The following is a 23,968-nucleotide window of genomic DNA, read 5'->3' on the forward strand; positions in this document are numbered from 1 at the left end:
GAGCAGGAATATATATTTACTTTTCTTTTTCCTTTTTTTTAAATTTTTATTTGAGATCTAATTCAATACCATAAAATTTACCCTTTTAAAGCATACAATTTAGCAGTTTTTAGTATATTCACAAAGTTGCACAATCATCAAACTATTACCTTTAATTCAAGAGCATTTTCACCTCCCAAAAAGAAATTCTATGCCCTTGCCACTCCCCATTCCCCCTTCCCTTTAACCTCTGGCCACCACTAATCTACTTTCCATCTCTGTAGATTGCCTTCTGGACAGTTCATATAAATGGAATCGTACAACATGTGGCCTCTCACATAGCATAATGTTTCAGGTTTCATCCATGTTGTAGTACATGTTGGCACTTCATTCCTTTTCATGGCAAAATAATATTTCATTGTACAGATTATACCCCATTTTGTTTATCCATTTATCAGTTAATGGGCACTTGGGTTGTTTCTATTTTTTGGTTATGAACATTTGTATACAAGTTTTTATGGGGACAGGTGTTTTCATTTTTATATGAGGAGTGGAATTGCTGGGTCATGGTAGCTTTATGTTTAACTTTTTGAAGAAATGCCTGATTTTTTTTTTTTTTCTTTTCCGAAGCTGGAAACGGGGAGAGACAGTCAGACAGACTCCCGCATGCGCCCGACCGGGATCCACCTGGCACGCCCACCAGGGGCGACGCTCTGCCCACCAGGGGGCGATGCTCTGCCCCTCCGGGGCGTCGCTCTGCTGCGACCAGAGCCACTCTAGCGCCTGGGGCAGAGGCCAAGGAGCCATCCCCAGCGCCCAGGCCATCTTTGCTCCAATGGAGCCTTGGCTGCGGGAGGGGAAGAGAGAGACAGAGAGGAAGGAGGGGGTGGGGGTGGAGAAGCAAATGGGCGCTTCTCCTATGTGCCCTGGCTGGGAATCGAACCCGGGTCCCCCGCACGCCAGGCCGACGCTCTACCGCTGAGCCAACCGGCCAGGGCCATGCCTGATTATTTTCCAAAGTGATTGCACCATTTTACATTTCCACCAGCGATGTATGAGGGTTCTGATTTCTCCACATCCTTGCCAACACTTTCTATTGTCTGTCTCTTTGATTATAGCCATCCAGTGGGTGTGAAGTGGTTCCTCACTGTGGCTTTGACCTGCATTTCCCTAATGACTAAATGATGCTGATATCTTCTCCTGTGTATCTTTTCATTTCTTTTTGGAGAAATGTTCATTCAAATCCTTTGCCCATTTTTAGTTGGCTTTTCTTGATGAATTGTGAGAGTTCTTATAGCACTGTTGTGTCATCTTCCAGACCAAGCTGTGTTCCATTTTGCTATAACTAAACTGAGGGTATTGCTAAATACTGCTAAGATATTTAGAACCCAACATAGAGGTTCCCGAGGTGATGATGGAACTTGCACCTGAAAATACTTCTCCCTCTCCCCTACTCAGGTCTCACAGTAGTGACCCGCTCTCCAGATAGCAATAACGTAGCCAGCAGCACCGTTGGAACTGCTCTGCCAAAATTCGCCATCCGAGGAATGCTGAAAACCTTCGGGCTCCATGGAGTCGTCTTAGACGTGGATTCAGTGAGTGCACAGCCTTTTCTACACTGAGACTTGCATGCCCAGACTCCAAGTACCTTAAAAGTGATCATACAGATGGGTTACTCTTCAAATTAGGGGTAAAGAAACCAGGCTAAGTGCTCTTGTGCCAGGTGATTTCCCTGAGAAGAATCCAGATCAGGGCTGAGGAATTATAAACTCTCCACTCTCAGTGTGGTCGACCCCTTCAGACCTCCCTCTGCCATTTCTTTCTACCAGCCATGCTCAAACTGTCCGTGCTTTCTGTCTGCCCAAGCTCCAAGGGGAGATTCTCCCACTGGCCTTGATGAATGGAGTGTCTGTCATTGTTGTGATTGTTACAGACACAAGTCACAGAAAGAGTTTTGTGGTTTTAATCACATCATCTCACTGGTCCTCCCAGCTTCAGTTTCCCTGTGTATTAAACTAGATGTTGTTTTCTTCTCCATTTTGGAGGGTCCTCTCAGGGCTCAGCAAGGATTTGGGGCAGGAGAAAAGGAACAGAAAAGGATGAGTGAGGGGAGAGCTAAAACTTGCTTTTGAGAGTGAGGTCTTGTTTGAAAGCCACGACTCCATGACCCGAAGGTGGCATGAACGTGCTTGCATTTAAGATGTTTCCCACGTCAGAAAAACTGATGAAATAGTGTGTAGTTTAAACCTAAGAGTCTCTGACATAGAAGTATCTAGCACCACGTAAGTAAGCTTTAGTATCTATCTAGATAGAGATACTGCTAATGTTAGGTACCATTAACAATTTGAAATGGAAAGTTTCACATCTTGCATGAGCTTCCTTTTTATTTTCTTAGTAATAAAATAGAGCCACCAGACAGATGCCCTACTTTTGCAAGGTAGTAATATCAAAGCAACGAACAGAAAATTTACCTGGCAACAATGTACATTGAACTGTTGCTGAAATAAAGCACTATTCTTTTTAAATTTCAAACTAATAATTGCATTGAAGCACTTTAATTTATTTGACCAGTAAAAATTTGCCAACTGGTATGAAAAACCTAAATATACTATCAGTACAATACTAACCGGTAGTCTTTGAACTTTTAGACTCAGTGACATGAAACTAGCATTTACTGCTATAAAACTTTGGTTTTATATGTATATACACATGTATTTTAAAACTGGGTGCAAGAAAGTCAATGCAGAAAAACAAATAGACATTTCCTTTTGCTATTATAGGTAAATGAGTTGGTGCAGGTTGAAACGTACCTCCGCAGTGAGGGTGTGCTGGTCCGCTACTGGTATCCTATTGATATGTTGGAAAGGCCCCCAGCAGGCTACCGAAGAACTGCCACCAATGGACTGGTCACACTGGACAATACCAACCTTCAAATTCACAGGTAAAATGAACCCTTCTTTCTTTTTTGTTCTTTAAATTTATTGATTTTAGAGAGAGAAAGGAAGGGGGAGAGAGAAAAAGAAAAAACATCAATTTGTTGTTCCACTTATTTATGCATTCACTGGTTGAGTTTTATATGTATCCCGACCGGGGATCAAACCTACAACCTTGGTGTATCGGGACTACGCCCTAACCAGCTGAGCTACATAGCCAGGGCCAAGAGCTCTTCTTTCTAGTGGGTCACAGAAATCCACTTCCTCTGTTTTACTGCATGTGCCATTCATCAATGAGAAGAAAGCTTCCCTTCCAAGCTAGGAGTTGGAGAGAGGGCAGCTAGTAGAGAAAACAGCACCCCTGCAGTGGTAGGGGAGGGAAGTTGTGGGATGCAGGGTGACCTGGCCTGTGGCACAGGCTCTGCTATGAGCTGGAGGAGATGAAGAGTGAGAAGGTTACAGAGAAAAGCACGTCAAGAAGAGAGAGCTAAGAAGGACATCCAGACGCCGTGTGCGTAGCAGCTTTCTCTCTAAGCTCTGGAAGCATCCTGGTGCCTGCTTCGTGCCCAGCAGTGCGCGGAGTGCTGGGCTGGGGTGCTCTCTAGGGCGCAGGTGCCCACTCTCAGTGAGGTAAAGCCTAATGGTCCAGCAAAATTCCCTCACGTGCCCCAGTGAATGATTTCTTTCTGTCTTAACAATTCTTGTAGCAACTCAGAGGAAAATATTAAAGTTTCCATAAACTCTTTTTTATGTTCTGCATCCATTAGTATCACATTTTCTCATAGTGTCAGTTTTGAACCAACTTGACTATATCTCAGGCGTTGCCCTCGCTGAACTCCGCTGACATACTGCATCACCCCTCTGGATGGTCGGAAGTTCATTCAACAATGTGATCACAAAGCTGAAATGGCCACACTGTACTGACTGCACTCCGAAAGATACAGGCCAGGATGCATGCTGGGCCACAGCGCACTGCCATGCATGTTCCAGCAGAAAGATCAGACACTGTTCTCTGACCCCACCCACCCACCTGACAATCTAGGTGTGAGGACTGGCCAGTGGCCAGTATTCACGTGGTGGCTGCGCATCCCCATGTCCCAAATACTGTAGAGGCCGAAATCTCTGGAGCAGCTCTGCAGGTACACCTTGTAGGCATTCCAACAAGAGCTCATCCTCCAGGAAGCTCAGGGCTCTGGCTTCCCACCAGGAATCTCCCTTTGGTCTCCCGAGGCCAGAGGCCGCTTTCCAGATAGGAGTCATTTTCCTTCTGTGCTCAGCAGTAGCTAGGTTAGGTTCTTTCCCAAGAGCTGCAACTCAAAGCGGGACCTGCCTAGTCACTAATGAGCCATTTCAAAACAATTAGTTCATAAATTCATCAAACTAAAAACGGTTTTTTGTATACTCATGAAGTTCTGCACCCATCACCACAGTCGATTGTAGAACCTATTGATCATCCCAAGGAGAGACCCTGTCCCCATTTGTAGTCCGTGTCCATTCAACCAGCGATGTTTTCTGTTTCCATGGGTTTGCTTAATTCTGGGCAGTCTGTATAAGTGCAGTCAGGCACTCTGTGGCACTTGTCGCCTTCACTCCACAGCATGGTCTCCGGGTTCATCCATGTGGTGACATGGGCAGTCAGCACTCCGTTTCCTTTGTGTGGCTGGACAGCACTCCCTTGTACAGATTTACCATTACTCCGGGGACTTGTGGGCTGTGTCCACTTTTTGTCTGCTATGGGTAATGCTGCTATGAACATGCATATATAAATTTTTGTGTGGACATATATTTTCATGACTTTTTCCACAGTGACTTTTAAGCTGGGAAAAATCAAACATAACTAGATGTCTTTTTTTGCCAAAACGTGAGTCACTAACTTGGAGGACAGAACATGGGACCAGAAGAGAGCATGGTCCCTTCCCTTCGGAGGTCTGTAGCCCAGTGCGCAGGGGCCAGGGCGTCGGCATCCCATGACCTCCCTGCCTTGTTCCCTGCAGAGAGCTGCTACGCTGCGAGGCCGCCCTGGCCCGGCTGTACTGCCGCGTGGCCCTGCTCAACATCTTTGCCCCCAAGCTGCCACACCTGTTCACCCGCCTCTTCCACATCCCTGCCATCCGTGACATCACCCTGGAGCACCTGCAGCTTCTATCCAACCAGCTCCTCGCTCCTCCCCTCCCAGGTAAAGTATGGCCCGGCTGCTAGCGCCGCAGAGTTAGCATGGGTAGGTGGGGATAGTTCTGAGCGCATGCGTGTGCTCAGCACTCACTGTCCACGTGAAGGAGGGGAGTGTGCTCATGCGGCTCCCTCAGACGAGTGCAGACAGCAGCACTGAAGAACTGCAATGGCCTTGGCAGTACTTGCTCACTCTTTGAAAAATGTAATCACTCTTTTGGTCATTAATCTATTAAGCATTCACTGAGCTTCCCAAACTTATTGTGGATCAAGAAAAATTAGGTATTATTTATGAAATCTCGTCGCTGTCCTGTTGCCATAGACATTTCTTTGGGCACTTTAAAGAAAGCAGGATTCTCCTGTTATCATCTCCTCCAAAGCAGACCTGCTGACCACTGAGACTTGAGGCCGGGCTGCTCTGTCTGCCAGCGCATCTGTGTGCTGCCTCGGGGCTCTGGGCGGGGGCTGCGTGTGACACAGGCTGCCCTGCTGAGTGTCAGTGGTGAGTCTGCGTAGCCATCCCAAGGCTGAGGGCCCGCTGGGTTCAGCCTGCCTACCTCAACCTCCCAGCAACCAGAATGAGAGCAAGAGGTGAAGGGACGGTGGCACTCTGAGCCTAGAGAACACCTCACGGCTGTGGAGTGCCAGTCCGTCTGTGACCTCCACCTGCACCAGTTCACCTCAGCGCTTGGGGTCCACTGCCCCACCCCGAGAACTTAGAAGCTCGAGACAGACCTGGAAGCCTCTAAACTGTTTGTGAAAGCAGCTTTGCTGTGATGACCTGACACTCGTTCTGTACATTCCGCTCCAAGCACCTTGCAGCTCCTCGGTGCAGCATGGGGTGGGCTGGGGCTGCCTGACAGCTCAGGTGCGCTCAGGGGAGCCCTGATCCCAAGCAGCTTTCTTCTTCTTGGGCCTTCACTTCAGATTTTATTTCAGGAAATAGTTGTGCTGATTGAAAGAAAACAAAATTTAAGGAGCCCTGACCTCCTGAATCCCCCAGCCAGGATCAGATTGGTCGCATCTGTTATCTCAGACATTATGTCCAAGCTGTCCCACCCCAGGTATCTGGACAGTCTGTTCACTGTTGCTGAAAATCCACAGCCATTGGCTGCTGTGGTTCTGGCAAACTTCAGTTCCTCCTTGTCCGCAGACGGCACCATCAGCTCCAGCTCTATCCTCCTGGTCCAGTCTCTGCAGCACTGCGTCCATGCCCAGAACTGCTCGGCCACAGACCTCTTCTACCAGGGCAGCTCCCAGACTGTGAGAGAGTGGCTCAACGTGGCCATCACGCGGACCCTGCACCAGGGCGAGGAGAGCCTTCTGGAGCTGACAAGACAGATCTGCTCTTTCCTGCAGGTAAAAATCTAAAGCTCTAGTATTCCTGATTGCATGTCTCACGAGACATCCTAGAAATGATATTCTTTTTCCCCAAGCCACCCCTTGCCCACCCCGCAACCCTTGCACTGATCTTCTCTCTTTGACACTACTGCCTTGTCCCGTCTCTAGTATCCTTCCTCTGAAGGACATTCTTGTCCTTCTGAACCTGTGACAGCGAGTGGGGGCTCTGCCCTTTGCCAGGGACGGGGAAGGTGGAGAGCTCTCCCGTGTTTAGCCTGGGCCCTTCCTTGTTAAATGTCTCTTTGCAGACAGCACCAGAGCAGTTTCCTTCCGAAGAGTTTCCAGTCTCCGAGTCCAAAGTCAGTATGGATGTTAATTTCCCTGGGGCGGCTTTTGTCGTCGTGTCTTGCAAAGAAAGTCAGTCTGGATTCCGCAAAGAGTAAGTTGTTGCTTCCTCAGTGCTGCGATAGGGAGAGAAAAGTAAAATGGATTCTGGGCAAATTGACAGAAGAAAACTCAAAATGTTTTTTTTTCTTTATTGCTTACATTTGAAAATAATTTGCAGTTATAGAAATGAGTCTTGATAAAGAACGACCACCTGAAACGGGGTGGGGATGACTTACATGTGCGCAGTCCTCACCCTTTCTTTCCTGACAAAGCGCCTGTGGGCCTCCCTATGAGCACAGGTTCCTCTCACTCTCATCCCTCCTCCCCAGCTCCTCCCTGTACAAGGCACCGTGGGCACGCGTGCTTGTGTACGGGCTCGGTCACAAGGTCAAGCGGAATGGCCAGCTCAACCTCATTGAGGCCGTCTGTTACCCACGGGACGCATCTCCAGCCAACACTGGGCTCACACCTCCGCCCACCACCAACCAGTACCCTTCTGTGATCCTCTCCACAGACAAGGTCCACATCAGATTGGGTAGGTCCTGCATCAGCTTGTGTGATAAGAACGGCCTGGCCCTGGCCGGTTGGCTCAGCGGTAGAGCGTCGGCCTAGTGTGCGGAGGACCCGGGTTCGATTCCCAGCCAGGGCACATAGGAGAAGCGCCCATTTGCTTCTCCACCCCTCCGCCGCGCTTTCCTCTCTGTCTCTCTCTTCCCCTCCCGCAGCCAAGGCTCCATTGGAGCAAAAGATGGCCCGGGCGCTGGGGATGGCTCTGTGGCCTCTGCCCCAGGCGCTAGAGTGGCTCTGGTCGTAATATGGCGACACCCAGGAGGGTCGCAACATGGCGACGCCCAGGATGGGCAGAGCATCGCCCCCTGGTGGGCAGAGCGTCGCCCCCTGGTGGGCGTGCCGGGTGGATCCCGGTCGGGCGCATGCGGGAGTCTGTCTGACTGTCTCTCCCTGTTTCCAGCTTCAGAAAAATGAAAAAAAAAAAAAAAAAAGAACGGCCTGAAGTCATTCTCTGTTTCCTTCCTTTTAATGATAGAAAGGATTTTGTGCCCCATACCTTGCTGTGTTCCAGTTCCCCATCAGTAAAGAATAGGGCTCGTTGGAGCAGTGTATTTTAGATGCAGAAGCAAAAAGCATTGGCTTTCCTGCCTGGGAAGGCCGGGCAGCACTGCCCAGACAGCAGCGGGACCTCCTCCCCTTTTCTAAGTGAGTGCTGGGACAGCTGCACTCTCACTGACCTGACAGAATAGTCCCATCATTCCGCTGTCATAATCCCAGTGGCCTTTCCTTGCGGTCTCATTAGAACTGGCACCTCATGGGTGTGATGTGGTCCCTGGGGCATGGGCTTCTGACTGTCTATTCCCTGTCTAAGGGATTAACAGCCTGTGACCAGGCTGGGAGGCTGGGTTTGTCTTGTCTCCCTGGCATCTGCTGTTGAGCCTCAATGGATTTAAGTTTATGTATGGGCTCCATCACTGTAAACCTGGAGGCTGTTGCCAACTGTGCTCTGTGTCCCCCACCCGGCTGTTTCTGAGGAGAGCCTAGTCTCAAAAGTCACTGCACTTTCTTGGTGTGTTTGACAAGGAAAGACAAACATGTTTGCTAGAGACAATGATAAGATATAGTTGAGCCCTGGCCGGTTGGCTCAGTGGTAGAGCGTCAGCCTGGCGTGTAGAAGTCCCGGGTTCGATTCCCGGCCAGGGCACACAGGAGAAGCACCCATCTGCTTCTCCACCCTTCCCCCTCTCCTTCCTCTCTGTCTCTGTCTTCCCCTCCCGCAGCCGAGGCTCCATTGGAGCAAAGATGGCCTGGGTGCTGGGGATGGCTCCTTGGCCTCTGCCCCAAGCGCTAGAGTGGCTCTGGTCGCAACAGAGAGACGCCCTGGAGGGGCAGAGCATCACCCCCTGGTGGGCAGAGCATCACCCCTGGTGGGCGTGCCGGGTGGATCCGGGTCGGGCGCATGCGGGAGTCTGTCTGACTGTCTCTTCCCGTTTCCAGCTTCAGAAAAATACAAAAAAAAAAAAAAAAAGATATAGTTGAACTTTCAGCCCAAAACATGGGCCTTGGCTTCTGCACAGCCCCAGTCCTGGAGGCGTTACATCTGTAGGGAATGAAATGGAAGGACAGCCCTGGCTGGACAGCTCAGTTGGTTAGAGTTTAAACCCAAAGTCCAGAGGTTGCGGGTTCGATCCCCAGTCAGGGCGCACACAGGAACAGATCGGTGTTCCTATCTCTCTCTTGCTCTCCCTTTTCCTTCCTCTCTCTCTAAAATCAATTTTAAAACTTTTTTAAAAAAAGAAATGAAAGGATACTTCATAAGCGACTTGGTCATTGCTAAATAACTTTATAATCTTTTTTTATTAGGGTCTGTTTTTTTCATAGTATTTTCCCTGTGCTAGCTGTTTTTGCAACTTTTTATTAAACGCCAAGGATCTCTGTCTTACCTGTCCTTCCCAAGTAAACATCCCCGTGTACACGTTCACCCCAAAGTGCAAGCCAGTCAGCATGGTTCCTTCCAACTTGGCTGGGAGCCCTAGTCTCCAGCCTCAGTCTAACTGGTACTTGCATGGGGGGATGCAGTGCATGTGAGGGCCGCAGGCCACAGAGTCCTTCTCCTCTCACTGTGGGCAGCTTTGGTCAGACTTGGACCATGGCAATGACAGAAGATAATGAAAGAGAGTCCAAGCCCAAGGTTCTGTTAATTGCCTCTCTCAACCATGTAAATGCAATGCTCTGATGGGATTGCAGCCATACCAGGGGGCTGGTATTTCTCCACTCTCCTGGGACTATTCCAATGAAGCATCTTTTAAAATCCGACTTAGTGTCTCGTGCTGAGTCATCAGGCTGGCTGCTTTCTGACTGAGGAATGTTTGTCCTTCCTGTTCCCATTGCTTCCATTTGTCCTGTTGTCACACCAGTAACTGGACCCCTTGGAGGATGCCCTGGCTCCTCCTGCCTTCAGCAGATGAGTGGCCAGGCTTTCTGGCCCTATTTCTCCACGGACACCTGGGAGGTCTTTTTCTCAGGCTTCGGATGACTGCCAATCACAAACCGTCTCCTGGGCCCTTCTCCTAGGAGTGTCTCCACCTCCTGGAGCTGTGCTGGTGTTGCATTCTCTGCCACTGGAGTTCCCACTGGCTGTGGCCTTTGCAGAGCAGCTGCTGTCCTGGAAGTCTGAGGACGGCGAGGGGAAGTCTGAAGATGAGCCTGACACCATCCCGACATCTGTCCTCCTGCAAGTGGTGGAGCTGCTGGGTGAGGCTTACTGTCCCTCCGGATCAGGGCCTGAGGGAGCTGTCTCAGGGCCTGGGAGTGCTGTCTCGGTGCCCGGGGGAGCTGTCCCTGGGGCTTGGGGGGGGGGGGGGGGGGAAGCTGTCCTGGGGCCCGGGGGAACCCAGAGAGGAGCTGTCCTGGGGCCCGGGGAGGAGCTGGCGAGATGGGCAAGGGAGTGAGCACAGGTCACCCAGGCAGGGACAGCCCCTCTCAGGTTACCATCATTGAAGTGGGCTTGGGTAACTGAGTGTAAGGTGTAGTCTAGTCTTCCATATCCATGATCTGCTGAGATTTCCAATATTTTGAGGCGGTAGCAACTAACCATGACAGGAAGATTAGTTGTATTTCCTTTACTTTAAAACATAAATCTATACCATTATCATAAGTTTGGAGATTAAAGGTGTCCTCTGTGAATGGCTCTGTGAGCTCCCATGTCCCATGACAACCATGAATTTATTTCCAGTTATAATTATCAAACAGCATCTCCCCTGAGAGCAGGGAGCTGAGTCCCTTCCTTTGTAGATGTTGGGCTTACTTGGAGATTTCTGATAAGTCCACCAGATCTGGCCCTTGGGAACCACTGTCTGTAACACAGCTGTGTGATGAAATACACATCTATCACAAAGGGGACCTTGGTACAAATTTGCAGTCCATCTTGTTCAATCTTCGGCATTCTCATGCCACCTTTGTGACTTCTGTCATGTCTGCAAATCATGCCTTTTGGTGTTTAATTGTTGTTATGATAGTCACCTCCTTTCTCCTTTTTTTAAACTTTAATTTTAAAGAAAACTTGATGTTGTTACTTTAAATGGAAAATTAGTGTTCCTTGCCATACATAATGAGAAGATAACTATAAAAATAGAAAGATAAGTAGTTACTTTATGAAATCTTGTCAGAGGATCTGGTCTGGGCCCACTCCCTGTTCCGAGTACCTCTTGTTGACCAAAGCAGGACTAAAGGAAGGTTTCTAAAGGGATGATTTTTCAGTGTGTTTCTGTGCTTTGGGGTAAAATTGGATCATGTGCCCCCAGTGGTGAACGTCCCAGGAGTAGGAAACATTGTTTTAGTGACTTGTCACCAATCAGCCCCGATACCCTTATGAGAAAGAAAGTAAGGAGTCCAGGCCTCCACTATAGACGCCAGCTCCAGGCAGTCGCTGTGCCACAGGGGCTAAGGTCCTGGGCTCTGAGCAGCCTGCTCGGCTCTTCCTCGGGTAGCTGTGACCTTGGGCAAGACCTTTAGCTCTGCGACCCTCTGAATCTTCGCCTGTGCGATGGGAGCCAACACTGCAGTGCTTGTCTCAGGGCTCCCATGAGGGTTGAGTCCACCGAAGTGCTTAGAAAGCACCTAGCACACACTGAGCGTCCCATGAGTGATTGCCACTGCTTTGTCTCTGCTTCAGGAAACTTCCTGTGGACCACGGACATGGCTGCCTGCGTGAAGGAGCTCGTGTTCCACCTGCTGGCAGAGCTGCTGCGCACAGTGCACGCCCTGGAGCAGAGGAAGCACCCCGTCGGCCTGTCCTCATCCATCGCCCTGCAGCTGAACCCCTGTCTGGCCATGCTTATGGCCCTGCAGTCAGAGCTCCATAAGCTGTATGACGAGGAGACCCAAAGTTGGGTCTCAGGCAGTGCCTGTGGGGGCGCAGGGGCAGTGGCAGCTACCGACCAGGGCCGGTTCTCTACGTATTTCCATGCTCTCATGGAAGGTTGCCTGGCAGTGGCCGAAGTGACCCTGCCAACCAACATGAGTGTCACGGCTAGTGGAGTGACCTCAGCGACCGCCCCGAACCTCAGTGACTCGTCCTCATCCTCGTCGTCCTCCCCAGGACAGACACCGCAGAGCCCCAGCCTCCTGTCTAAGAGGAAGAAAGTCAAGATGAAGCGGGAAAAGGCCTCCTCCTCTGGGAAGCGCCAGTCCTCCCGCTCCGGGGACTCCGACCCCACCATGCTCAGTATCGGGGGCAGCAAACCCGAGGACATGTTATGGTTCCATCGAGCACTCACCTTGCTCATCATTCTCCGGCACCTGACCAAGAAGGACCCACAGGGCCTGGGTGTGACGAGTGACGCCATCGCCGACGCCTGCCAGGCCCTGGTGGGCCCCACCGCCCACAGCCGCTTGCTGGTGATCTCTGGCATCCCCACCCACCTGGACGAGAGCATCGTCAGAGGGGCCATCCGTAAAGCCTGCAATGCCCACGGCGGGGTCTTCAAAGACGAGATCTACATTCCCCTGCAGGACGAAGACCCCAAGAAGCCAAAAGATAAGGCCGAAGGCAGTGATGGGAAAGCCGAGCAGGAGAAGACCCTTAGCTTCCCCAGCACGGACAGCTTGGAAGTCAGCACGTCCAGCAGCCTGACCCCCGCCATGAGCGTCAGTGCATCCGCCTCCACCAGTCAGGCCTCCATCTGCAGCTCCCAGGGCATCTCGCAGACAGTCAGCGACCTATCTGTGGACCCGCTGCCCTCAGGCCTCGAGCTGCCTCTTCCCCCGGGCCTGTTGGAGCCCCACGTGGTGTCCAGCCAGGAGAGCCTGGACATCTCCCTGTGCAGCACCGGCAGCCTGGGCAGCCTGGGCAGCCTGGGGGAGCCGCTGGACAATGCGGAGACAGCCTCAGTGGCGGACGTGGGCTCCATGTACACCGTCACGTCCCTGGACAACCAGCCCCTGGTGGCGCGCCCCATCAAGGGCTTCGCGGTCGTGGAGGTAAATGCACCCACACCTTGGCAACTACTAAAATCACCATCACTTTGACTCCCGCATGCCACTTAAAGCGTCCAGTGTTATTTCCTAGGGATTTCCTAATAGGTGCCACTCGGGCACTTAGGGGCTCCCCGAGGCAGCTTGTGGAAACAGCAGTGATTTGTTGTACTGATTATCTGAATTTGAGGTCACAGCTCTAAGAGTGCTATCAAGTCTGACTTCAGGCAATAAACGCAGCTCATGGCTGGGTGGGGAGGAGGCAGAGGGGCCCAAAGGGCAGGCTTTTCCCAGTGAGTGGGTTCTATTGAGGGCATTCCAACTCAATTACACCAGCATCTTTCTGAGGGGCTTCGGGTTGTTGTTAACGTTGCTGTCACAGGAAGGATCTTCCTGGAGCAATGAGAAAGGGCACTTACCAGTGTTCCAGGTGATGCTAAGTTTCAGATGATGCACATGTGGCTGGGTTACACTTTTACTTCAATATCCCATCTGTTTCTTGGGCCTCCTTACTTAGAAATCCTGCATCCTATGACTTCCTGCGTCCCTGTGTGACGGGACTCAGGCTCGGAGTGACATCTGCGCTCCCCTCACTGAGCGTGGGAATGCATTGGCACAACCTTGCCGGCTTCGAAAGGGGCTCAAGGTCCAGCTGTCGGTCCCCTCCTCAGATCACGCCTTTAACCTCACTGCCTTCTTCCTGGCGACTTCTCTGAGCCCAGCAAGGACTTCAGTCTCTTGGGCTTTGGGGTAAAGGCACCGACCTGCCCAGGGTTTAGCGACAGATTCCCAGCTGAGTTGTTTCCCTGAAAGTAACTTCTGTTGGTACATGGGTGAGGTGTGCCCAGAGGGCAGGTGGCCAGTGCAGATAACAGCTTCCCTAGGGGAGGCCATAGGTGTTGAAGGAGAGATCACGCTCTACTCCAAACCTGAGCCATTTCTCTGTTTCCACAGATACGATCCCGAGCCAAAATCGAGAAAATTCGAGCAAGTTTATTTAACAATAATGACTTGATAGGTTTGTCAAGTTTGGATGGTGAAGACGAACTGATGGAAATGTCAACGGAAGAGATTCTCACTGTGTCTGTAGTAAATCAGAGTTTGTTTGATACTCAGGGGAGCCCAGGATTAGAAGATTATTTCAATGATAAGTCCATTAAAGGTGAGTTATTAAATTTTTTGATTAATAGACTTTTTTTGAGCAGTTTTAACCCTTTGAGTAGTACGAACGTTCATGTACATCCTCGTGTCTCCTGACCATCCAGAGTACAATCGTACAAAAATTTTTATTTTAAAAATGTGTAAGGCACCTGACCAGGCTGTGGCGCAGTGGATAGAGCATCGGACTGCAATGTGGAGGACCCAGGTTCGAGACCCCGAGGTTGCCACCTTGAGCGTGGGCTCATCTGGTTTGAACAAAGCTCACCAGCTTGGACCCAAGGTCGCTGGCTGGAGCAAGGGGTTACTCGGTCTGCTGAAGGCCCACGGTCAAGGCACATATGAGAAAGCAATCAATGAACAACTAAGGTATCGCAATGCGCAATGAAAAACTAATGATTGATGCTTCTCATCTCTCCTTTCCTCTCTGTCTGTCCCTGTCTATTCCTCTCTCTGACTCTCTCTCTGTCTCTGAAAAAAAAAAATGTGTAAGGCATCATTAAAAAAAGGCAAATGTTTGTTCTTCTTGTTTCCATAAATTGATTGTCAAATAAGCATGATTTTAAGTTAATAAAACTGGAACTGGAACTAATTTTATTTTTTGGAAAAAAACTCACTCTTGGGGCTCAGCGAGCACGAAGAAACCCACTACTCAAAGGTTTAAATTTACAGGAAAATGGAATAAAAAGTATTGCCCTCTCACTCCCCATTTCCTGTATTTGTAACATCTTATAAAGGAACTCCGAGGCACCCTGGGTTTGCAGGTGTAAGGAGTGACTTGGGTGCTGGGGGACAGGGCAGAGGGTTGTCGCTTGGCTGACAAGCTGTCCCAGCTGTCAGGGCTGGCGTGGTCTTGGGCAGGGACCACCAGGAGTGGCTCTGCCACTGCCAGCTTCAGACTAGAACATGGGTTTGCATTCAAGTCATATTTTTCTCTTTAGCCAGGCTTCCCCTTGTTCAGGTTCTGTCCTGCAGGGATAGAATGGGCTATGTTCATTGCTGGTAATCGTTCGGTCACGTGGTTGAAATCAGTGAATGCTTCACCTTTTAAAACTAACTGTTGGAGAAGAAGCAAACGGTCCCAGCTCCTTCTCCACAAAGCCCCCCTTTGTCACTGCAGCGCTCCCATGTGGTGGCGCCTGGCGGGCCTGCCACTTGTCTTGCTGTAACAGGAGAGGGCACCTGCAGCGCCAACCACACAGCTTCCCTGCAGAAGTGGCAGTGATTGCTTGTTTTTTGTTTTGTAATTGTAATTGTGTTCTCATTTTTATTTTATACTAGTCTCTCAACTTCTAATCCCTGTTCTTTTTTCTAAATCTTTATTATTGTTTGAAATTTCATAAGAGGATTGTTGAGTTTATTTTGGGTTTTGTATACAAGAGTGTGATAATCCTGAGTATGGGTTTTGTTGTTACTCTTTCAAATTTTTATTCCCCAATCATGAAGTTTTTAAATGTCCCCTCAGCGCTGGGACTAGGGTGAGATGAGGCTCCAAAAAAAAATTAATAATCTAGATAAATAACATTTTAATGAAATATTTATACAAGTCAAAATTAATCCATGATCAACAAAATGTTAACATTTTATTTACTTTTTTTTTTTGTATTTTTCTGAAGTTGGAAACGGGAAGGCAGTCAGACAGATTCCCACATGCGCCTGACTGGGATCCACTCGGCATGCCCACCAGGGGGCGATGCTCTGCCCATCTGGGGTGTTGCTCTGTTGCAACCAGAGCCATTCTAGTACCTGAGGCAGAGGCCACAGAGCCGTCCTCAGCACCCAGGCCAACTTTGCTCCAATGGAGCCTTGGCTGTGGGAGGGGAAGAGAGAGAGAGAGGAAGGAGAGGGGGAGGGGTAAGGAAGCAGATGGGCGCTTCTCCTGTGTACCCTGGCCGGGAATCAAACCCCAGACTCCTGCACGCCAGGCTGACGCTCTACCACTGAGCCAGGCCAGGGCCTTGTTAACGTTTTAAATAAAGGTAAGATCAATATTAGTGATTTTTAATTTTTTTCCTTTTGTATTAGGCTTTAATATGGCTTAGCACAGACTTAATATTTTGCTCATCATAAGTTTTTTTGGTTTTTTGTTGTTGTTTTTTATGTGCCTTGACCGTGAGCCTTCAGCAGACCGAGTAACCCGTTGCTTGAGCCAGTGACATTGGGCTCAAGCTGGTGAGCTTTTGCTCAAACCAGATGAGCCCTTGTTCAAGCTGGAGACCTCGGGGTCTCAAACCTGGGTCTTCTGCATCCCAGTCCGATGCTCTATCCCCTGCGCCACCGCCTGGTCAGGCTCATCATGAGTTTTATTTATTAATTTTAATTTTTTTAAATACTATGTGAAAACGTGTACCTTGCTCACTGAACTATTGAGTTTGACGCGGGGCGGGGGATGCCTCGCTCTCGTGGTCCGCTGTGGTCCTGTTCCCAGTTAGTAGGTATTTTGCCCCCTGGCTGCCCACGTGGGCAGTGTCAGACCTGTGAGAAACCTGAGGTCTTTTTCTGCCATAATTAGTGCTTTTCCAGTCTTGTCATATTTTAAATCTGAATTGTTTGAATTCTAGTTCCTGATTCTGTTAGAGTCAAACCTTCCACATAAGGGACTCGGTCTTTGGTAGTGTATTTGCCACACACGTGTTGCTCTTTTTTTCTTTTTTTTTTTTGTATTTTTCTGAAGTTGGAAACAGGGAGGCAGTCAGACAGACTCCCTCATGCGCCCGACCGGGATCCACCCGGCACACCCACCAGGGGATGATGCTCTGCCCATCCGGGGCTTGCTCTGTTGCAACCAGAGCCATTCCGGCGCCCGAGGCAGAGGCCACAGAGCCATCCCCAATGCCCGGGCCATCTTTGCTCCAATGGAGCCCTGGCTGCGGGAGGGGAAGAGAGAGACAGAGAGGAAGGAGAGGGGGAGGGGTGGAGAATCAAATGGGCGCCTCTCCTGTGTGCCCTGGCCAGGATCAAACCTGGGACTCCCGCACACCAGGCCAACGCTCCACCACTGAGCCAACCGGCCGGGCCTGCTCTATCTTCTTTAAGCTGTGGTTCTGCTAAGTCACCTGTCCCCCAACCTCAGCCCGGATGCCTGCATGGCCTTTGTGCTGTGGCTGTCCTAGCAGGGCCTGAGTGAGTGGCTTTGTGTGTTACACCCCCAGAGAGGAAAGATGAGGACACAGGACAGGAAGGAAAAGTCAGTCAGCCCCTCAGAAGGGCCCCCTGGCCATGGGAGCCAATCAGAGAGGTCCCTGCAGGAAGGGGGAGAGTACCTTCTGCAGCACCTATTTGGGGATCAGAAAAAATAAGCATTTTCTCTGTGCTCATGGGCAATTTTCTTACATCAGAAGACTCTTTTCACTTGCTCATTGTGTCAGTTTTGAAACATGTTCTCTAATAAGTAATAACTGTTTAACAGCTTGTACTTTGCCTGACCAGTGATAGTGCGGTGGATAGATTATTGATCTGGGATGCTGAGGTTACAGGTTCAAAACCCCGAGGTCTCCAGCTCCAGCACAGGCTCTCCAGCTTGAGTGCAGGGTTGCTGGCTTGAGCGTGGGATCATCAAAATGATCCCAAGGTCGCTGGCTTGAGCCCAAAGTTCACTGGCTTAAGCATGGGGGTCACTGGCTTGGTTTGAGACCCTGGTCAAGACACGTATGAGAAAGTCAGTGAATAACTAAAGTGACACAACTACAAGTTGATGCTTCCTGTCTCTCAAAACAAACAAACAAGCAAACAAACCAGCTTGTACTTACACTAAAAATATTTGCAGGTTCTGTGTCCTTTTGTTCCTTTGGGACTATCCATCACAAATATGCTCTTTCAGTTACGGTAGGTTAAAATGCCATAATAAGTAGACCCAAGAGTTCAGTGGCTCAAATCCAGTGGAAGTATGTCCTGCACATGTGAGAGTCCAGGCTGAGTGCTGAGGTCTGCCACCCTGGGTTTGTCATGCTGGGCAGCCAGAGGAGGGGACCAGCGCAGAGGAAGTGGCCTGGCTTAGGGGTGGCTAACATCCCAGGTGTCAGGGCCACACCCTGCAGCAGAGAAAGCTGATGTGTAACTGAGGTGTGTGCCCCAGAGGGGAAAGAAGGCTTTGGTGAACAGCTCTTAGTCACCACTAAGTGTCTGATACCCACTTTTAAAAGTGAACTGTTTATGAACAATAAGTAAAATGCTGCCGGGCTAACCGGACATAGCATGCTCACAGCAGAACTGTCTTCCTTCCCCCATTCCATGACAGGTGAAAAGCTGGTGCCCGGGGCCAGAGAGGTGCTGACGGAGATATTTAAGAGCTGTGCCCATTCCGAGCAGATGCTGAGCCTGACTCCGGCAAAGCCCATCAAAGTGTCTGACATTTATCTTAGCAAAGAGCAGATCAACTCCCAGACACCTGGCAACCTCCTCCATGTCTTCTTCACCAATGTCCGGCCCCCCAAGAAGGTGCTGGAGGATCAGCTCACCCAGGTAGCTGCCCTACCCCTGTGCTATGCCTTGGGCGTGTCCTGGATGAAGCCTGAAGCCCTGCCCCCTTTGCCACTCCCCAGATCCTGAGGAAGTACGGTGTGCCCAAGCCCAAGTTCGACAAGAGCAAGTACAGCAAAGCCGGGAAGGAGCAGCACCCTGTGAAGGTGGTGAGCACCAAGCGGCCCATCACCAAGCCTCCCGCCAAGGACAAGGCTGTACTCAACAGCGTCAGGTAGGCCTCTTCACAGCTCGGAAGACGGGCTGGGCAGGGGGCCATGGGGTCATCTCCTAGAAGGTTCCTAGGGGGCCAGACATCTTAGCTCTTCTCTGCTGCTGGTCCTTTCAGTCCTCGGCTGGGCAGCTGATAGCACATTTTATTTTATTCACAAGGATGGTAAAACCTGGACCACATAGACTGGGCAGCAGACCTGTCCAAATCAATAAAACATCTAAGATGTACAGACTTGTTTAAAAATTCTTCCTTATGTTAGCCTCACAAATAATATGTACTATTATAGAAAGACTATAAAATAAGTATATGTATATTGAAAAAAATTGCCTGACCTGTGGTGGTGCAGTGGATAAAGTGTTGACCTGGAATGCTGAGGTCACCGGTCTGAAACCCTGGGCTTGCCTGCTGAAGGCACATATGGGAGTAGATGCTTCCTGTTCCTCTGCCCCTTTTCTCTCTCTCTCCAAAATGAATAAAATCTTAAGAAAGAATGGAAAAATATTGAACTACCCAACACATAGCAACTACTAATGTGTAAGTGCATAACATTGTGTTTATGCATATGCAATCTTTTCTTAAACTTTAAATGACTGAAAATTCATGGTACAAAATTTAAAAATATGGGCAGTGAAAGCCTCTCTTCTTTCCATCCCCTTCAAGCCTAGTGATTTCCCTCCCTGAGACAGCCAGTGTCACTTAGGTAGCCTTCCCAAACCCTCCCATTACACACAAGCAGATGCACACACACCTGACAGTGCAGGCTGGGCACACCACTATCTCCTTGCTCTTGCCATTTGCTGCTGCTCTTGCACAGGGAGAACTTCCTCCTTACTTTTTTTTTTTCTTTTCCCGAGTTAGAAGCAGGGAGGCAGTCAGACTCCCACAATTTCCCCCAACCAGGATTCACCCTGCATGCCCACCAGGGGGTGATGCTCGGCCCCTCTGGGGCGTTGCTCTGCTGCAATTGGAGCCATTCTAGCGCCTGAGGCAGAGGCTGTGGAGTTGGCCAACTTTGCTCCAATGAAGCCTTGGCTGTAAGAGGGGAAGAGAGAGAGAGAAAGGAAGGAAAGGAGAAAGGGTAGAGAAGCAGATGGGTACTTCTGTGTGCCCTGGCCGGGAATCAAACCCAGGACTTCCACATGCTGGGCCGATGCTCTACCGTTGAGCCAACCGGCCAGGGCCCCTCTTTACTTTTTTTAATAGTGATGTACTATTCCATGGGGACATGCTCACAGATTCAATAGAATATTCTTTAGCTGGTGGCCCATAACTCTCAAGTACTCGTAACTGGAACTCTGACAGCAAAGTGCAACCTAGCAAGAATCTAGCAGAATTGTTAAAATAGTCAGAAAAACAAGGGGTCTTTTTAATGATGCCTTTAAATCAGTGCCGTCTAATAGAACTTTCTGAGGTTAGAAATCTGTGCAGTTTCTAAGCATATGCTATTCAAGACAATAGCCACTAGCCATACATGAGCACTTGAAATGTGGTAGGTACAGCCAAGGAACTGAATTTGTAATTTTATTTTAATAATTTAAACTTAAGTAACTACATCTGCCTAGTGGTTTATTCTTGGACAGTGCAGCTCTGAAGTCTATAGAAAGAATGTTTTGAAAAGCATTGCTTTGTTATTTTTCACATCTGACAACATCATTTGTCCTGATAATTTACTCAGTAAACCTTTCTGGATCCAAACAAAGCTGAGCTTGAGCCAGCCCGGTGTGAATCCTACGCCTGAGCTTGGGGTGTAAACTAAGGCACAGGGGGGTCTGGCTCCTCTGTCAGGAGGACCGGTGGCCATGGCAGCTCTGATGGCAGTTCTTGGTCCACAGCAGGACCGCCTTAAGTGAGAAGAAGCCAACCGTGAAGCCCAAGTCCCCAGAAAAGAGCAAGCCGGATGAGAAGGACCCAGAAAAGTCCCCCACCAAAAAGCAAGAAGGTGAGTAAGCAGCATGGGGCCAATGCAGGCGAGGCGTGGCTTCCACCCTGGACGGTCAGGCGGTCACCTGGGGAGCAGCCTCTGCTCTCACCTGGCTGGACACCCTTGGGCCTTTAGTTTAGGCAGCTGCCGCATTGCCACAGACACTGGGCAACATACCTGCCTGGTGCAGGCCAGCACCCCACAGTGCTATCTTTGACGGCCTTCAACTTGAGGAGGTTAAAACAGCAGCTCCAGAAATACCACACCCCCAAGGAGACGATGAGATGACGGTGACTGAAAGTAGAAATCCGGACACTGGCTTAGAAATGCTCTTCCAGAAGTTTCTGACCTGGTGCATTGGAACTGAGCCTCCGAAAGGCCCAGGCAGAGCTGGAGATAGCTGTTCTCACTGTCACAAAATTTGTCAGGGCTGTTTCTGAGATTAGAGAAAGAAATGACTATGGGAAAAGCACTGCACCCCTGGACCAGACAGCTGGCATGAAGCTGTGGCTCGGAGCCCTGTAAGGTCAGGTGCCGCGAGTGTGTCCGTGGGCAGAGGGTGGAGATGGCCAGGTAACAGTCTGGGAGTGGCGGGAGACATAGGGGCCATGAAAGAGAGGGTGTGACCAGAGCATGCTGCACTCAGTTCTTAGCAAGTCCCTAACACGTGAGCACTTCCCATCAGTCCCTGAGGAGAAGTATCTGACCTTGGAAGGCTTTCACAAGTTTGTCGTTGACCGAGCCAAGCAAGATATCCGCAGTGTCTGGAGGGCAATCTTATCCTGTGGTTACGACCTCCACTTTGAGAGGTAAGTGGTTGTCCCTCAATCCCTTTGATACCTTGTGTAAAAATTGTTTTCAGCTGCTGGGTACATCCCCAAGAAACTGCTTCCTGGTGAGCCATCTGTCTGCCATGTTTTTAATGCCTACTAAGTTAGTTTCTAATTTTTCATAATTGGGCTGACCTGTGGTGGCGTGGTGGGTAAAGCAATGATCTGGAACACTGAGGTCACCGGTTCGGGCTTGCCTGGGCAAGGCACGTATGACAAGCAATCAGTGAACAACTAAAGTGAAGCAATTATGAATTGATTCTTCTCTTTTCTCCCTTCTAGAAAATCAATTTTTTTTAAAAATCTTAATTTTTCATAATTGTTAAAGTGGGTTTCCAAACCCATTTGAAAACAAACACTGTTCTAAACCACAGAAACTCATTTTCTCACAGTTCTGAAGGCTGAACATCCAGGGGCAGGGTGTCAGCAGGGTGGCTTTCTCCTGAGGCCTCTCCTTGGCTAACAGACAGTCATCTTCCACTCTGTACTCTGGGCAAGTGCACCCTGCAGTCTCTCCCTCTTCTTATAAGGGCACCAGTCCAATCAGATTAGGGCCCATCCCATGACCTCATTTAACTTTACTTCTTTAAAGGTCCTATCTCCAAATGTAGTCACATTGGGTTTCCACATATGAATGGGGGAGGGGTGGTGAGAAACACATTTCCGTCTCTGATGGGGACGGAAAGTCTTATTCCAAAGAACCTTTCTTTCTCTGAGTCTTTATGGGCCTCTGTCCCTCCCAAGCATAGCAGGGTTACCACTTACCAAGTCTCCAGGGCCAAGCAAAGCTCCTTTCCTTTCTAGCTGTGAGGGAAGGCCCAGCAGCCAAGGTGTCTGCACACCACCCTCACCCTGTCCCCTCCCTGTGGCTCCCTCCTCCTCCACAGCAGGCTTTTTTTTTTTTTTTTTTTTTTCATTTTTCTGAAGCTGGAAACGGAGAGACAGTCAGACTCCCGCATGCGCCCGACCGGGATCCACCCGGCACGCCCACCAGGGGCGAGGCTCTGCCCACCAGGGGGCGATGCTCTGCCCATCCTGGGCGTCGCCATGTTGCGACCAGAGCCACTCTAGCGCATGAGGCAGAGGCCACAGAGCCATCCCCAGCGCCCGGGCCATTTTTGCTCCAATGGAGCCTCGGCTGCGGGAGGGGAAGAGAGAGACAGAGAGGAAAGCGCGGCGGAGGGGTGGAGAAGCAAATGGGCGCTTCTCCTGTGTGCCCTGGCCAGGAATCGAACCCTGGTCCTCCGCACGCTAGGCCGACGCTCTACCGCTGAGCCAACCGGCCAGGGCTCACAGCAGGCTTTTTTAAACACTTGTTTGTAGAGTTGAGAAATTTGTACCAGTGTTTTGCACCTTCATTGAGGGCTCCTAGTCAGTCATGGGTGGGCCTGGGTATCGTGGGCAACAACAGTTTTCTGACTTGTAGAAACCAGTAAAACAGAAGAGTTCGGGGGTTTTGCTGGAAGTGGAGATAAAGTCACCCATTTTGGACTAGAAACTGTATTCTAAGTGGGAAGGGAACAATTGCAAACTAAATCCAGAGACACATTTGTAATAGCTAGAAGGGCTCATTCCTGTGCATCATGAAGCCGTAGTGATGTCCTGAGACATCCTTCCCTCCTCTCCACTCCTGGTCTGAGGGCAGCCAGAGATACCTGCCGGAATCAGCCAGCCTGGAAGAATTGTGAGAGGACCCTCCCAGCAGAGGACCCCTTCTGCAGGAGGCTGGGTTTCTGAGCACTGGTTGGGCAGGATGGAGGTGGCCTGGCCCACGCTGTACCATCTCCTTGAGCTTGGCCCTCCCCGCATGCTGTGCCCCATGCTGGTGACTCTGGAACTAGGGCGCCTGGCCTTGCCCACCTGCCTGCCCTTCTGGGGTTAATGGCTTCATGATTATGGAATAAAGACACATACTCTTAACAAGACCCTCATGCGGTTCACACAAGCACAAAGGAGACTTTCTCTATATAGTTCTGTGTCCAGAGGTAACCACAGTGTTTTGGAAAACGTTTCTCCCAATATTTTCCTGGAATAAATTTTTGTATTGATTTTAGAGGAGAGAGAGAGAGAAAGAAAGGCAGGAAAGAGGAGCAGGAAGCATCAACTTGTTGCTTCTCTTTCATGCCTTGCCTGGGCAAGCCCTTGATTTCTAACCAACGGCCTCAACATTTCATTCAGGTCAATGCTCAACTGAGCACACCACCACAGGCCCAGGCTCTGGGGTGGATTTCTCAGTGCTATGGAGATGGCATCAGGCAAGACACACTGCTCTGCAGTCTGCTTTGCTCACTTTTCCACCTCATTCAGTATTACTGCACCAGATGATCTGAATGACTGCCTAGTGGGCCATTATTGAGGGTACCAGTGTCTTTCAACCGCCAGTCCTTAGACTGGTGTAGGTCCACCAGAGTTCACCACCCTGATGTTGTATGATGATCACAGACCCAGTGATTACAGACTCCAGTGGGGTCCTTTCAGCCAACATCTGGGTAGCATCAGATGTTGCTGTGTGATGCAGCCCTGAAGCACTGCCTCACAGATACCTTGCCCTGTTGATCAGGGGACAGGGGAG

General features: G+C 50.0%; 1 protein-coding gene across 6 annotated transcripts in view; it reads left to right on the forward strand.

Annotated features, from left to right (window-relative positions):
- Nucleotides 1-23,968, forward strand: part of HECTD4 (HECT domain E3 ubiquitin protein ligase 4) — a 197,399-nt gene that overhangs the window by 160,200 nt on the left and 13,231 nt on the right. For 5 of the 6 annotated variants that reach the window (XM_066260527.1, XM_066260533.1, XM_066260531.1 and 2 more), the window contains 13 exons: nt 1,438-1,574; nt 2,760-2,920; nt 4,907-5,088; nt 6,235-6,440; nt 6,731-6,861; nt 7,139-7,344; nt 9,894-10,073; nt 11,494-12,800; nt 13,749-13,956; nt 18,190-18,413; nt 18,494-18,645; nt 20,478-20,584; nt 21,252-21,375. In XM_066260527.1, coding sequence (XP_066116624.1) covers nt 1,438-1,574; nt 2,760-2,920; nt 4,907-5,088; nt 6,235-6,440; nt 6,731-6,861; nt 7,139-7,344; nt 9,894-10,073; nt 11,494-12,800; nt 13,749-13,956; nt 18,190-18,413; nt 18,494-18,645; nt 20,478-20,584; nt 21,252-21,375 — 3,325 coding nt within the window. The remainder of the gene's footprint in view (nt 1-1,437; nt 1,575-2,759; nt 2,921-4,906; nt 5,089-6,234; nt 6,441-6,730; nt 6,862-7,138; nt 7,345-9,893; nt 10,074-11,493; nt 12,801-13,748; nt 13,957-18,189; nt 18,414-18,493; nt 18,646-20,477; nt 20,585-21,251; nt 21,376-23,968) is intronic. The other variant, XM_066260528.1, reaches the window with a different exon arrangement.

Source organism: Saccopteryx bilineata, chromosome 2 (genome assembly GCF_036850765.1).
Source record: "Saccopteryx bilineata isolate mSacBil1 chromosome 2, mSacBil1_pri_phased_curated, whole genome shotgun sequence".
NCBI lineage: Eukaryota > Metazoa > Chordata > Mammalia > Chiroptera > Emballonuridae > Saccopteryx > Saccopteryx bilineata.